Genomic DNA, 15,614 nt, shown 5'->3' on the forward strand with positions numbered 1-15,614 from the left:
AGTGATATTTGACATTTAATTCTTCCTCCACAGAAACATGTCTGCGGGTGCAGATGGACACAACAAGAAGCCTGGTTATTAATCACTTGGTGTGAGTTTCCTTCATTGATTTTGAAAAAAACAAATACCAGCAGCCAAAAAACAATCTGCATTTACAAGCAGCTAACTGTGAGGTGCAAAAGATCAGCATGGAAACAAACTAATCGAAAACTTCAAATTGCATCTGTGAACAGACTATTAAAGCTTGTTGCTCGTTACTTAATAATCTAAGTAACAAGGATTGCTAAACAGATTAACCCGATGAAATAAACTATTCTACATAAGCAAAAAATAAATACTGAAGAACTATAACTATAATTATTTACTATAGTAGCACTTGTCTTTTCTTTTCTTAAGACAAACCTCTAGCTGAGGTTAAAATTGTCCACCGGGTGGCAGCATCCATCATCAGGTTTACACTCAGTTGATATTTTGGTAACACTGTATCCAATATGAGTTATTATAAAGGTCAATTTACTGGGAGTAATAGGAGTGAGCACAGGTGTGTGCGTGTGTGTAATATAACACCTGAGACAGCGGGGGTTCATGTAAGTCCAACTGCAGCCTCTGAACTACATAAGGGAAATCACCAGCGTGGAAACACACAACATCTTTGGTTACACGAGGAGGCTCCAAGCTGAAAACGAGCAAGGGGGGGAGGGAAGAGAGAAGGATTATATGATATCCGTCAGTGACTAAGCTGTGTAAATACAGAGCGTGTGTCACTTCCACACAGACGGCTGCTTGCAAAACTGTCTGACATTTACAGCGTGCGCTACTGTCGCTTCAACGCCTACCTTTCTACGGAGCATACGGCCTTCAGCACCCCCACGGCCGCCGTGGTTTGGCGCTCGAAACCCTGTCCGATGTGATCGGCGTGGGCTCGCGTCCGATCCTCGAACAGCATCTCTCTGGGCTCGCTGGTCCTGGGCAGGGACTGAAGCAGGTTCTTCACCTCATTTGCGGAGCTAAGAGAAAAAGCAGAGTGAAAAAGTAGAAAAACACAGCGTGCCCACACAGTTTGTGTTTCTCACCCCTGTCTGCTTCCCTGCTGTCTAAATAAAGAAGGAAATGACTAAAGGTGAGTGGGATGCTCACTCTCCCAGGCTCTTTCTTTCCCGTCTGCTTTATAACAGCACAAAGAGACCTGCTGCTGTTGCTGTTGTATTATCAGCATCAGCTAAGACAGAAGCACCTACAATAACAAATCAATCAGCCACAGGGATACACAGAGCGATACTGCCTTTAAATGGTTTGTAAATAAGATGGATTTTACCACAATCAGGAACCAGTATTTATCTCGTCTAGTCTAAATTTTAAATGTTCAAAGCGTTTACAACATATAATAAAGTAATAAAGACTGCTTTGTTTTTGGCTTTAAGGGGAAATAAATACAACAAAAATAATAAAATAAATAGATAAGCGATTCAAACATTGACATTGAACCACAATTTTGCAATTGGTGCCTCTGTAACAGCCAGCGCTGATGTCATGTTATATTTCGTTCCTTATTAGTTGGCAAAGCTGTGACTTGGCCTAGATGCTTGCAGGTCAAATTTAAGACCTTTTTAATAACACTTAGAACAAAAGTTTACACCAAACTTCACATCAAAAGTGAAAAATATGTTCTCTCCAAGTCAACACATTAATGTCAGTTCAAAAGGAAGAGTAAGATAACGGCAAAGTATTTAGTCTGCTACAGTAACATGTGTTTATTAAATATATATGTTTAAAATTCCCTTAACAGCAGTGAAGTTTGCTCTGTAAGCATTTAACAAGCAGGAACAATTGTTATTCGTGAGCCATTTGTCATGAAAGTCACATCTTCCCTTTTCTAATGAGCACGCTGGGTAACAAAGCCGTCATCATAGTCGTCCCCAGTGTTTCCATCAGTGTGTGCAAGACGGGCAGCAGGCCAGGCCTAAGCACCCGGGGAATTTTTGTTTATTTTAGTTTGCATTCATTTTCTGGGGAAAATCTTTAATTGGCATCACCACAAACTGTCCGTACACATATAAAAATATTCTGAAAGCTTTAGGTGAACAGGTGATCAATTACATTATGCTAATTCTTTAGAGACCAAATAAATAAATAAATAAAAGTCAAATATTTAAGATCCAATCAAATTTAAGATATTTTAAGGACCCATACACATCTTGTCTTTACTTTTCCCTCATCTTATCCAGTGTAGCTGGATCTAATCTAAAAATCCTTATCCTTGATCCACATGCTGGAATTTTTGTGCACAAACAGACCTCATATATTCTGCGTCAATAACTGTCATAAATGAAAAGGTGCTTCAACGAAGCATTTGTGTAAGAGTATGGACACTTTTGCACTCGGCTTATAGCACGCTTTTTATTTTTCATATTGTTTCCTGTTACAGATTTGTTTGTTTTTCAATTGAACTATACAGGTTACAGGTCACATTAAATGTGGGACACATTTTGAAATGATTTATTGTAGTCTCATTTTTAAAAATCACACAAATCTGGCATTTTAACAGGGTTGTGTACACTTTTCACATCCACTGTATACCTCGACTATTAAGCCAGAACTTGGAAACTTCACAGCCTGAGGGTGAGCCGATGTAAACTTAACGAACAAGCAGGCGTGTTCGTTTTAAAAAGACTTACAACAACAAACAGATCCCTAAAAACTGCGCGTTATTTAATGAAAGTGTCAGCGCTCACAGTTAGGTAGTCGATACGTTTAATGTTTGATAGAAGCAGGATGAAAAAGGCGCGTTTCAGCCTGTGGCTTCAGTGAGAGTTTCTGAAACATTTGTGGGTGTAACCCTCATCAAAGCACCATTCATGCTCAGTCTGGTTTCCACACCACACAGAATTTACCCATGTATTAATAACTCCTCCACTTTGATACATAACACACATATTAACAGTATAAAATACTGCAGATAATTTACATATTTGAGGTCATTTTATAAATGTAAGGATTTATTGCACTTCTCCGATTCACATGCAAGATGTAGTATGAACCAAAAGATGAAAGATAAAACAACAAACCCACAATGCGTCTAAACAGTTACTGCAGGCCTTCAACAAATATGTCAGATTTTCTAGCTCTGGATGCCCCCCCCCCCAAATCTAATCATTTTATTCAATTCAGTTTTATTTATATAGCGCCAGATCACAACTATAGTTGCCTCATGGTGCTTTATGGTTCCATGTTTGCTGCCGGCATAATGCGTGTTTACAAATAAGTGTGAAAAATTGTAGATCTACAACATCCTCTCGCATTTCAAAAAAAGAAAAAAAAAGAAAAAAAGCCCAAAAAACACAAGCTGCGTTTCAAGCAGTGTAATGGCAAAAGCTAGACGATGTACACATACGAAGTCTGCGCTTGGCTTCATGTGTGCAGACTGAAGAGCTGTGAAGGAAAAGCATAGAAATGAGCCGTGCTGCCAAACAATAGAAGTACTGCAGTCAGCTCACTGCTGGATCAGTGACTCACACTGGAGCTGCAGTCAAATTCAAACAAGAGTATAAACACACGCACAGAGTTTGCGAGAGACTCCTTCGAGAGAGTAACACACACACACACACACACGCACACGCACACGCACACACACACACACACACACACACATAAGCTTCGAAACTACCCGTGCTGAATGCTGAATTGTGCGTTCATTCATTCAGAGATAAGAGGAGAGAGGCATGAGCTGGTGGAAGAGGAAGAAAGAAGCAGGGGAAAATAGTGCAGAGAGTGGATGGGGGTAGATGAAAAACACACACACACACACACACACGGAGAGCTCAGTGTGTCTGAGCTGACTGCAGGCTGACAGTAATAAATGTAAAACCAGGAAAGCTGGTAAGTGAAACTGTGAAAAGGGAGAGCGTAAAGGCAAGAGTGCTGAATGTGCACATCTTTGAAGCCTACCATCCGCTGCAAATCTTTAACTACATGTGAGGTCGTGTTATTCTCCCACCGTGTCTGCTGGTAGTGTGCACCAAAATGTCAGGAGAGATTCCTGCGCCTTTATTGCCAGTTAAAGCAGGACTGAGGGGTAGATGAGTAGAAGAGGGCGCAAGGAGATAATAGGGCTGATGGGATAAAGAAGGAGGGAGGTGGGGAGTATGTGGATATAAAGGGAGAAAGCAATGGAGGAAAGAAATGCTCTCTGAACATACAAAAGCTGTTTTGTGTGTTAATTATATTGATTTTTGGCCAGGTTCTGCATTTAAAACTCAATTTAGCCCCAAAGTAATATGTGCCAAATGAAATTCATCGACAAAAGCACACAAATGTTGTTAATGGTTATGTAACTCTATTCCTTAATACTAATAAAAAAATGTAGATAATACCGGAATATATGATATATTAATAATTGGGATACCATGTTTGAAAACTGATCATTTGTTATATTCTCTAGTGGTTTATTTATTGATTTATTTGGGGCATTTTAAGCCTTTATTTGACAGGAAAGTGAAGGGAAATGAAGGGACTGGTGGGTTGCCTTGTCAACCAGGTGAGGTTGATAAAGCAAAACCGATCAGGAACATGTATACAAAATCTAATAAAATATGACAAAAACAAAGGTAAAAGTTAATCTGGAGTAAAATGCAATAAAAAAAAAAAAACTAAAACAATTTCAACTACACAACAAAAGCACAAATACAGATCAAAATGCAGTAAATGTGGTACTAAATGTAGTAAAAACAGCTCAGTAAATATCAGTGTAAGTATAGTAGACAGTGCAGAGCACATAAAGTGTGAAGTGCTTGAAATAAAAGGTTAACGTCACGTTAACATCGTTTTTTCTTTCAGAAGCGTTCAACCTCTGTCTCTTCGTTGCTAAGCTTTGCGGGTTTGATCAGTTCACGCTGGCTGTCACGCTCACATCACATTCTTTGTTGATCCTCTGTCTTTCTTCAAAATGGTGCTGGCCCCGGCTGCTGCTGCCGCTTCTACTATGCAATTACAGTAAATCTGTGTGAGTGTGGCGCCCTTTCACTAAGAGCTGAAATATTTTGGTTTATTTTCATCATCTGACCACTATAATCAAGCTGAATTCTCAGACTGAGAGGCTCAGCGCTGTCAGAAAGGCACAACAGTTTGACCTTTCCACTGAAACTACTGAGAAATAAAAAGCAGTGCCGCGAAGAGACGCTGCTCATGCGCCAGCAGCCTTCCTCCAAACAGCGCAAGGCCAAACTGCAGCCAAGGACTCGCTGCAAACATCACGTCCTCCTCTCCTCTTCACTACTTCTCCGTATTTCTTTTGACATGCTTTCTTTTTTGATGTCTCTTTTCTTATTCCCACACTGACAGACATGAAAAACACCTGGGCTCCTGAGAACAGCAGCATGTGAAGTCCGCAATAAATCAACTTCAAGCAGAAAACAGAGGTCAAGAAGAAGTGGAAAACAGACTGTAATAGAAACTGTCTGTGGAGGTAGCACGAGGGCAAGGACAGAGAAATGAGGCCGGAGTTGCAAGGCGGGTGAAAGATTGAGAAATTTCCTACATGCAAGTCTGGTTTTATTTTTTATTTCCGTTAACTGAAAGGTTTCATTTGCCCCCCTCCAACATGTACTTTTAGTTTTACTAACTTTGGTCTAAACCCAGTGCACCTTGAAAAGACAAAACATATTAATGTGTACCATAATGTAGGAAATTTGGTGCAAACACAAATTAAAAAGCAGGCACATTTAACCTAATAATTAAAAATAGGACATCTCCTATGAACTAAAGCAGCGGTCCCCAACCTTTTTTGCACCACGGACCGGTTTATGCCCGACAACATTTTCACGGACCGGCCTTTAAGGTGTGGCGGATAAATACAACAAAATAAAACTAGTACCGGTACCGAAAAAAAGATTTATTCATAACACATGTGAAAAGACCCAGGGACACCAAGTTAACAATAAAAATGATAACAAAATAACGCTGAAAACCGATAAAAACCCTGAAAACCATACATTTCACACCTGAGCCTCAACTCTCGTGGCCCGGTACCAAACGACTCACGGACCGGTACCGGTCCAAGGGCCGGGGGTTGGGGACCGCTGAACTAAAGGACTAAAGCTGCTAATAAAAGTGTGCTTAGTTGAAATTGGCGTGAAATCACAGACTTCTTCCAACTGTAAACAACATTAACAAATAAAGAATCATCATCTTATCAACTGACTCATCTCTTAAGCTAAAAATCAACCAACCAACTGATGCCACCGCTAATGACCTGAGACATGAGAGAGAAATAAATGAAGCAAGGCAGGAATGTGTGTGATGTGCATTGTCCCACGTTTGGCTGGCTGCCATGTGAAGTGGTGTCTGATGTAACGATGATCTCATCCTAGCGGTGAGCCACATACCGCTCCCATTCACACACACACACACACACACACACACACACACACACACACACACACACACACACACACACGTTCTCTCTCATGGTCTCGCTCGCAGACATCATGCATTATGAGGCAGAGGCCGTGTTTGAGCAGCAGCGGCACAGGCAAGCAGAGAGGAGGGTAATCGTCTCATCTGGAGCAGCTCGGCTTCAACAAAGCTGCACACTGCTTCAGATTGGAACACTTTTTTAGCCTATAATCAGTCCTCATGGGCAGAACGGAGGGTACAGAGGCAAGCTGGCTCAATAAGTTACACAAACACACACCACAGAGGCTTGTAAACAACATTCATAAAGAGCGAAATCCCTCCTAATTCCATCTGTCTCACTGAACTGGAAACGTGGGTTGGCCTTATTTGTGTGCGTCTGCCGTCTGCCGTTCACCGCTGGACTCACCGTTTTCTTTTAAAAGGAGACTTTGGTATATCAGCTACAGGTATCATCTGCTCTCCTGGTCTGACCCACATTATAGGACCGTCGTCGCTCTCTGTGGGACTCATCAGCCTCAGACTGGAAAACGTTCCCCATGGAAGAGTCCTCTGGAGCCAGACAGACAAGGAGGAAAAGAAGGAGGAGGGAAAGTGAAGACACAAGGGAATAAAAATCAAAGCATCGCCTTTTTAGTCGGCACCCAATTTATCAAGTGTTTTATTTATCTTGTGTGCAGAAACTGCTCCCCTGGCAAAACTTGTCACTGGCACCCAGGATGATTCGGAGGGTGCTGAATCTGAGCCAAAGCCGTTCATAAACAGGAAACGCCAGAGGATGTGCGTCTTTTGATATTCAGCGTGCGACGCCACTCCTCCGCAGCGTGAGCAGGAGATTTGAAGTCTCAACACAGAACAACAAACAGAAGACGAGCCTGTCACTCCTGCATTTAAGGGACAGCAGTGAGTAAACGCAGCGTTTCGGTGGTCTGCTCCTGCAGACAGAAACAACTTCTTGGACTAATACAGGAAGCTGCGTCAATCACTTGACACGCCTCTCATTTGAGTTTTAGGTGATTTGTCTTGCAGTATTCTCCATCTGCTTGGTTTGGTGTTTCCAAATGACCAGCAGTGCAAATATGTCAAAATAGTCTAGTTATTGAATGCAATATGAGACCATACATGTGGTACTAGGAAGTAAATAAGTGGAGTAAATAAATCCTACTTTAGAGTTCAGGGATGACACTATGTCAGCCAGCTGAACATCGTCACACAACAGCTTGACTAAGCGTGCACAATTTTACTAGAACAGATGATGTTTTCTTGGAACAAATAGTAGCACATTATGAAAATGAATGCTTTTAGAGCATGAGGCAATGAGCGATTAATAAGGATGTCCCAAGAGGATACTAAGGATGAGTATCTGGGCCGACCCAGCAAAGTTTTAATGGCTCTCTTCTGGCTAAAACAAAGCAGATTAAAATCCAGTTCCTATAGTATTATTATTTTCTGTCGGCTACTTTTTTCTAAAAGGCATTTCACTGCATTCAGTTCAGGTCGGAGACAAACATTTTGCAGACTCACTTCCATATCCAGTTCAAGCTCAAATCTTTCAAAATCTTATCTGCTTGTTTGAATCCTTCTGTCACTTTTTCCATTCAGTCATTCTGTCTTTGTCAGGATTACTGCCATGCAGCTGTCCCACCCAGACTCACCTTGAGGAAAGGTGACTCTTCCAGCATGCTGAGGAATTCTGGGAAATAATTGCCGACCTCCTCGTCCACAGCTCCCACCAGGCTAATCTGTCTCATGGCCCCAGCTCTGTATGTGCCATGACTGTAGGTTTTCTTCACCTGCAGCGGGAATATAACAAACACACGCACATACTCTGTGTTATGGTGAATTAAGTTAGATTCCTGCTGCATAATTAATCATAAAGTGGGAGTTCAGTTCAATCATCTAAAATCCTCAGTGTTTAGCTAGAAGCATGCAAAAGCTAATATTTAACATTCTCTTTCGTGTTGTGCACAGACAGAGGTATTATAACGATAATCGAATTTCAAAACAAGTTTCTCAGGCAAACTGTAAATCACAGCTTTATTATTTCTCAACCAAAGGAGTGCAGTTCAAACAAACCATTTTCAATGTGATACACACCCACTGTTTATCATTTCACTCTCAAATCCAACTCAGAAGAAAACACATTCTCTCACTCTAACAATAAACATATCATGCAAAGTGATAAATGGAAACTAATAGTCAATAATCATCATCTGGGAAAGTTGTAGCACCTTCAACAAGCTCATTAAAGACCTCCCACTGTTGTAACAGGGGCTAGAGCAGCGTTCCCCAACCCCCGGACCACAGACCGCAAGGCTCGCAAAATTTCAAAATCTCTGGTAGCCCTTTGGGCAGGTTTTTGGTAGCCCAATATAAATTTAAGTAGCCCGAATAAAAAAGAAAGCTATTTTTTTATGTTTTGTTTCCTTTACAATATTATACATTAAAGTATAATATTGTAACGGAAACAAAAGTTAATCAAAAATATTGTTAAAATACAAATCACAACAACTGTATAAAAATTACAACCATCAACTCAAATACTTGGTTCTAATTGAACAGAAATTTCTATGAACTTGTAAGAACTGTGTAGAACATGAATCAGTCTGTGTCAGATTCTGAATCTGAAATTTCCACTGAAGTCACTGGTAAGAGGCAAGTGGAACCAAGATCTAGGCCATTTGCTTTTTGAAGTTTGCAAAGACTGATAAATTTTGCCAAAGGTAGTTCACTCTTTGCAATATAGCACGCTGTTCTAAACAGCTTTTTCAGTAGTTCTTGTTGTGCTTGGTTTATTTTTAGTATGTTTTTTTTTTTTTTTGCAATTGCTGTTTGTTCTGGGAAAGATACTGCAGACTGGGCAATAATGCATTTTGAATGGGTTCTGATGGGGTCTTTCTTAAAATTACTGGTCCCAGTAACAAAGGCGCTTGTCGACTCAGAAATCAAATGAAACTCACAACACACCTGGCAGAACATCATGTTATTTAGCTTGTCATATTCCAGCCACAGAAATTCTTTTGTCCATGAAACCATAAAGCTGCGCTTTCTTTTTGCCTCATAGTCTGATTTGTCATAACTTTTCCGTTTTGCGGTAGGCTTTTCTTTGGTTGCCCCTTCTTCACCCTGACCTGTCTTATTTGGCTCAGCAGAACTAAAATACCAGCTTAAATCCTGCTGCTTTTACACACGCACTCACATAACGCTCAGCGATTCTTTGCGCACTCAACCTCTCACATGTTTAAGCTTGCTGCAAGAGATTTCACTTGTTGCGTTTAATAGTAAGCTAATGAGTGATAAGACGATGTCAGAGGAATTGGTGCGCAATTAATCGTCACTCACCAATCAGTGCTGCTGCTCTCTACACACCGTTCTCGCAATCGCAAAATGAAAGTGAAAGCAAAAAGCAAGCGCAAATTCAAACGCGATTTTAATATGTCACATATTGACAGTGGCTCATCGATGCCAATGACATAATTACTCAGCTACATTGGCGAAAGAATGCAACAGCATAGACATATATTTTCCTTCCTATGATAGCCCGATGGGCAGGGCTGAGTTAGATTTTGGTAGCCCGACTGGAAAAATCGCTAGCCCCGGGACGTCGGGCTAGCGATTTTGCGAGCCCTGAACCGGTACCGGTCCATGAGTCGTTTGGTACCGGGGCACGAGAGTTGAGGCTCAGGTGTGAAATTTATGGTTTTCAGGGTTTATCAGTTTTTATCTTTATTTTTTTAATCGTTTTTATTATTAAATCGGTTTCCCTGCATCATTTCCTGTGTGTTATTATTAAGTCCTTTTATTTTTGGTACCAGTACAGGTTTTATTTTGTTGTATTTAACCGCGACACCTTAAAGGCCGGTCCATGAAAATATTGTCGGAAATAAACCGGTCCGTGGCGCAAAAAAGGTTGGGGACCGCTGGGCTAGAGGATCTGAGTTCCTTTTTAACATACAACAGTTACCTGGTGACCAGTCCTACTAAAGAGCATTTCACCCACTTGTTTTGTTTTAATACCTTTTTTAAACACCTAAAATCATCTAACAATTTTTGTGGAGGGAATTTATTGTGGTTATTTCCAGCTTAGTATAGTTCCCTGCTGGACTCTACTAGGGTAACTCTGTATGGTCTATAGTTAAAACAAACATGAATGGGTGCCAGTTTAGCTCACAGGTGGAGCAGGTGACCATATGCCACAAGCCCAAATGCTTCAAATCCAAGGCTGTGTGCTAGGTGTCTTACCCCAGTCCCCCTCTCTCCCCACTTTCCAGTCTGCTCTCCTCTGCACTCTGATAAAAGCATAAAGCTCCAAAAACTACTTGTTAATCATAAACTGGGTATTAGTGCAGCCACTTAGTTCATCCACTACGTGAAACCATTTAACTTCCTTTAAGCCAGTTTTTCTCTGATTGGTTGCCACTTGCAAACAGAAGGTGTGAAGAACAGGTGGGTGGGACTTCTGTGCTCAAAGCCAGACCATTTGCCAGACACTATATTAGGCATATAGTGTCTGGCAAAGACATCATAAACAGCTAAAAGTGATAAACAAATGACAGGAAGCAAAATAATATAATGGTCCCTTTCTCCATCCTACAGCAAGTGTTATATGATGATATTATTTATATAAAATATAATATTATTCATGCCAATTTGGGAACACACAAAAATCTGAATTGGAGGCAGAGATCCGCATAGAAGCTGTGCATCATTACTGGGTGTCAAAATAGACACTGTGTGTGTGTTGGTGCCTTCTTTTGATGTTTCTGCTCCAGTGATGTGACTCAACGCTGTTTGCTGCTTTTCACTTGGCTGACAGAGCATCGCGCCTGTGTGACTGTGTGTCTCTAACCCGCCTCTCATACCCTTGGCCCTCAGCAGTGCCTTTTGTGTGTGCATGTGTGCGCAGTACGTGCAGCATGTGGCCTGCATGCGGTACTCTTGGCTGATCGCGATGCATGTGTGTCTGTGCGCATGCCAAATCCTTGGCTGCACGCCTCCAGTGAGTCACCACTTGACAACGAGGCAGAGATAAAGGGAGAGAGAAGGGAAGAGAGGCAGACCAGAGGGAGGAGAGAGACCGAGAGAGAGAGAGAGGATACACAAGAGAGAAAGGATGAGGGGAAGAGAGACAGATGGAGAGAAAAATGTGTAAAGAAGAGGAAGAGAAAGTTTGGGAAGACAAGCTGTGAAATGAAAGCGAGACAAAAAATGAGAAAAATATCTAACTGTGACTCAGATGAAGATCAGAGCACATTGTAGGATTAATAAATGCAGAAATCTTCGTAATTCCAAAGGGTCGAAGAAAAAAAAAGGAGGGGGGTGTTGATGAGGAGAGATGAATGAAGGTTTGAAAAGATGGGAGGAGGGAAGTGAAGGGGAAGTAATGAAGATGGAAACACTAAATTGTAAAAGGACTGAAGGGGAGGGTGTTTAGCAGCTCCCAGGTGCCTTTTTATATGTAAGGTACCAGATCCCCAACAGTAGCTTAGAAGACTGTGAATGCTGGCGGCTTCAGTATGTAGAACATGTTTTTTACTCAGTAAAGGAAACAACATGTCTACCTGAATAATTCCTTGTAAATTGGTCCAAACACTTGTGATGAACAGCTGTTTACAGCTTTTAATTCTATATTAAACTAGCAAAAATAAATCAGTGTATCATCCGTAGTCATGCCGAGCCACGTGGCTGTTTGTTCACGGTTTAATATCCTCATAAGATGACACAGGCTAAAAGCTTGACATACTGACTCCATAAATACATATAAAGACAACTTTAAATAGTCTCACTGAGTCAGTGGCCTAGTTACACAGAGGGGGATGTGTTGATTCCAACACCATCGGGCTTACAAGTAATTTCTGGCTTCCACAATGTTTCTTAGCCACAGTGTGTGCATGTATTTCTGTAGTGTGTGTGTGTGTGTGTGTTCTTTTTTCTACATGATTATAAGTGTTTGCGCTTATGAGTCTCTATTTTTGTGCGCGTGTGTTTACACGTGCATAACTTAACACCTGACTAAACCCCCATGTTGTTTGGAAAGACAATATTCTCTCACTATCACAAGAGGATTATTAGGAAACGCGACCTGTGACTCAAATGAACGGATAAATTTAACACCCACTGGTACTGACACACACACACACACCTTTTCTATTTCAAGTGAAGGCAAACAGAAGGAAACAGGAAATTTGACAGACTTCCTCTGAGCTACAGTGTTCAAGATACTCCATCCCTTTCTCTTCTCTGCGTACGTGCTTGTAAACACTGACTTCACTTGGTGTTTTACTCGCCTTACCCATTTTTTCCCCCTCTCGTCTCCGTCAGCCTCTCCATCTCCTCCTCTGCCTCCTTCCTTCATAATGCTAACATCCCTGGTGGGAAGCCTATTAGATCAATCCTCTCTCCTTCCTGCTCTCCTTTCCGCCTCTGGTTCCCTCACTTGTTAATTCTGTAACAAGCTTCCCTTTCCTTCATCAACTCATCTTTGACCTTCTCCTGCTGAGTTCATGTCATACCATCATCTTACTAATCTGTCCAACCTCTCCCTGACCCCCGCGTATCGCTTAAATTCTTTTCTCCCTCTCATCCAATTCTCTCGCTGATCATTATGTCCAGCCAGACTGCAGAGTGCTAAGTTTATTAGTCTATTTCCGTACATGCGTCACAACAAAGCTTCTGGCTGCTGACTGGTGCCTCAAACACAATTGGACATGCTTCTCTTTAACAATCTCCCACTTGGCTCGGCTACAAAGAGAGAGACGTGAATGAATGCACATCCACACTTCAATTAAAAATAATGTAATGGTCCCTTTCCGCCTCCTTTGTTATTGCTGATGAATTCTTGTAAGTTAAAGTGACACCACACTGATGCTAAGCCAACATCTAAGTACACTGTGGAGGCTGAGCATGGCAGTGTTTCCTTCAGGTCAGTGAGCATCAAAAGCCTGGAGCAAGGTGCCTACACAGGATGAGGCTTTAGCTAGAATCAGATGAGCTACAGATGCCGATAACCGGTATTCGATGTAGCTATAGGATTCTCAATTTAGAGATTTGAATAATCAGGGTTTTTTTTTTTTTTTGTTTGTTTGGTTGGTTTTTTTAATATGAGAAAAATAAACCATCTTAGCCTAGGGGCACAACATATCTCTCAAAAAGAAAGCACCTAGAGAAATATCTATGTTAGTCTAAGCACAGCAGCTGGACTCGTGTCTCGTGTGACTGTTAATATAGGCAAAAATAACAAAAAAAATAATTTGTGTTTGTGGTGTTTTTCCGAGACTAAATGATCTCAGCTCGTTTGTTTACCATCCGTCTCACTCACAGCAGTTCTTATGGTGCTTCACCTATTTATTGCAGGTTTAGCAAATTTGTCACAACTTTTCATACTAAATTGTCACCTAATTTATTCACGCTAGTCTCAATTTAGCCTACTGTGGAGGTCAGAGGACTTCAGCAAATAGAGAGAAGAAAACACACTGTCATCCTGTCTTTTCAGTTACGATGACTCATTTTACTGAAGTCTGTGGCTAAGTCAAGAAGCTATTGAAATATAGTAAAAAGCTGATGGTGTAGTCAATGTGAAACACCTACAAACTGCTGTTAACCTCCTCTATGCAATATTGGGTCCCAGGCAGGTCCAGAGAGTCACATGGGAAAAATGTGCATTATCCAACTAGTTGGGAACTACTGGCAGAGCGGTAGTAAAACTTCAAAAAGTGTGACATAAACCAGAAATAGAGAAAATTCAACTTCCAACTAAAAGTTGTGCCTTGACTCTACTCCCAGCACATATCAAAAGGAGCAATGTTTACTTTGAAGACAAACAGTTTCTGGTTTGTGTCATACTTTTCAGTTTTACTACAGCTCGGAGAGTACCTGGTGAGTAATAGTGGTAGAACAGAGACTACCAGCAGCCTCCTGCAACTACTCACCAGCGGGTTGGGGAATACGACTTAGAGAGCTCAGCTAAATGGTAGCATTGTCCTGAAAGACTGGGCTCGCCACTCAGACAGACCCTCAGCACTGATATAGGATTTTTGACTCCCCCCCCCCACAAAGTCTCGTCTTTTCAAACTGTTGCAACATCTTTCTCTGTATAATCGGAATTTCTGAGCTTTTGTCCAGTATTTGCTTTGAACTATACAGTATTTGTTTGCATTAAGTTGTAAGCTGCCCTTACTTATTTACTGTACAGTCTCTTATTTTTATATATTCTTTACTTTTGTGTGAATCTGCAAGCTCCATCTGCCTGTCACTTAGATGCTGAATTTCCCTAATGAAGGACAATAAAGGATATTTCTATTCTAGTCAACGAGTTTACACATTTATAAAGTACTGGGCTTCTTTTTCCCCACTCTGACCCATAAACCTGCTGGCTTTTACTTCATTTACATATGAGGCATTGCTGTGAATGTTTTTCTGCAGTGATAAAGCATTAACACATGCACATTATGAGCACAGATTAATAAAATATTAAAAAGCTGCATTCTGCTGTTTTGCCTCGTTTTAATCTTTTGACGACGTACCGGCATCATTGCTCTCAGTGACTAAAAGGAGAAAGACCAAATTACCTCAGCGTCCTAGCACACCACGTATTGACTGTTGGGCTGTACTTGCCCTGAGAAAATGGAGAGCTGTAATCTTCCATAATTCTTACCGGTACTGAAAATGGCTTTAGACAGGTGCTGAATACAAAATACAGGCACGCAGCCTGAGCAGCAGCAAAGCAACTTCGGTGCCTGCGGTCACATTGTGAGCATAACAAACATCCTCTCTTACACGCTGTTCATTATCAATTGCTATAGGTACGCAAGTAACTTCGTGGAGAATTGTGTGGGTGATTGTGTCTCATACTGTGGGAGATAAATTTGAGCACAAACAAAGAAGAAAAGATTGCAAGCGGCGGCAATTTGCTTTGCTCTCCTTTCTGCACACACCATACAAAAAGCAGCGGTCCAGTCATTTATGGCTCGATAACAGAAACATGGAGGAGAGAGATAAAAGAGAGACAGACTAACACAGCGGGAGGGAGAGAAATGGGGATGATACAACATTAATCTCTGTATATGTGTGTGTGTGTGTGTGTACTTGTTCCTGTGTATTTACTATCAGTATGCATGCTCACATCTGTCTGTGTGTGTGTGTGTGTGTGTGTATGGGGACTGCAAGTGTACTTCCCAAGGTCACTGCTGAGAGCTTGGAGGGAGGGA

General features: G+C 41.3%; 1 protein-coding gene across 1 annotated transcript in view; it reads right to left on the minus strand.

Annotated features, from left to right (window-relative positions):
- The window catches only part of LOC146499586 (uncharacterized), a 42,397-nt gene that overhangs the window by 5,726 nt on the left and 21,057 nt on the right, over positions 1-15,614 (minus strand). The window contains exons 5-8 of the mRNA XM_085137244.1: positions 8,064-8,201; positions 6,818-6,960; positions 837-1,007; positions 568-676 (exon numbers count right to left, since the gene is read on the minus strand). Of these exons, the coding sequence (XP_084993370.1) occupies positions 568-676; positions 837-1,007; positions 6,818-6,960; positions 8,064-8,201 (561 nt within the window). The remainder of the gene's footprint in view (positions 1-567; positions 677-836; positions 1,008-6,817; positions 6,961-8,063; positions 8,202-15,614) is intronic.

The sequence above is a fragment of the Neolamprologus multifasciatus genome, chromosome 17 (genome assembly GCF_963576455.1).
Source record: "Neolamprologus multifasciatus chromosome 17, fNeoMul1.2, whole genome shotgun sequence".
In the NCBI taxonomy this organism is placed as follows: Eukaryota; Metazoa; Chordata; class Actinopteri; order Cichliformes; family Cichlidae; genus Neolamprologus; species Neolamprologus multifasciatus.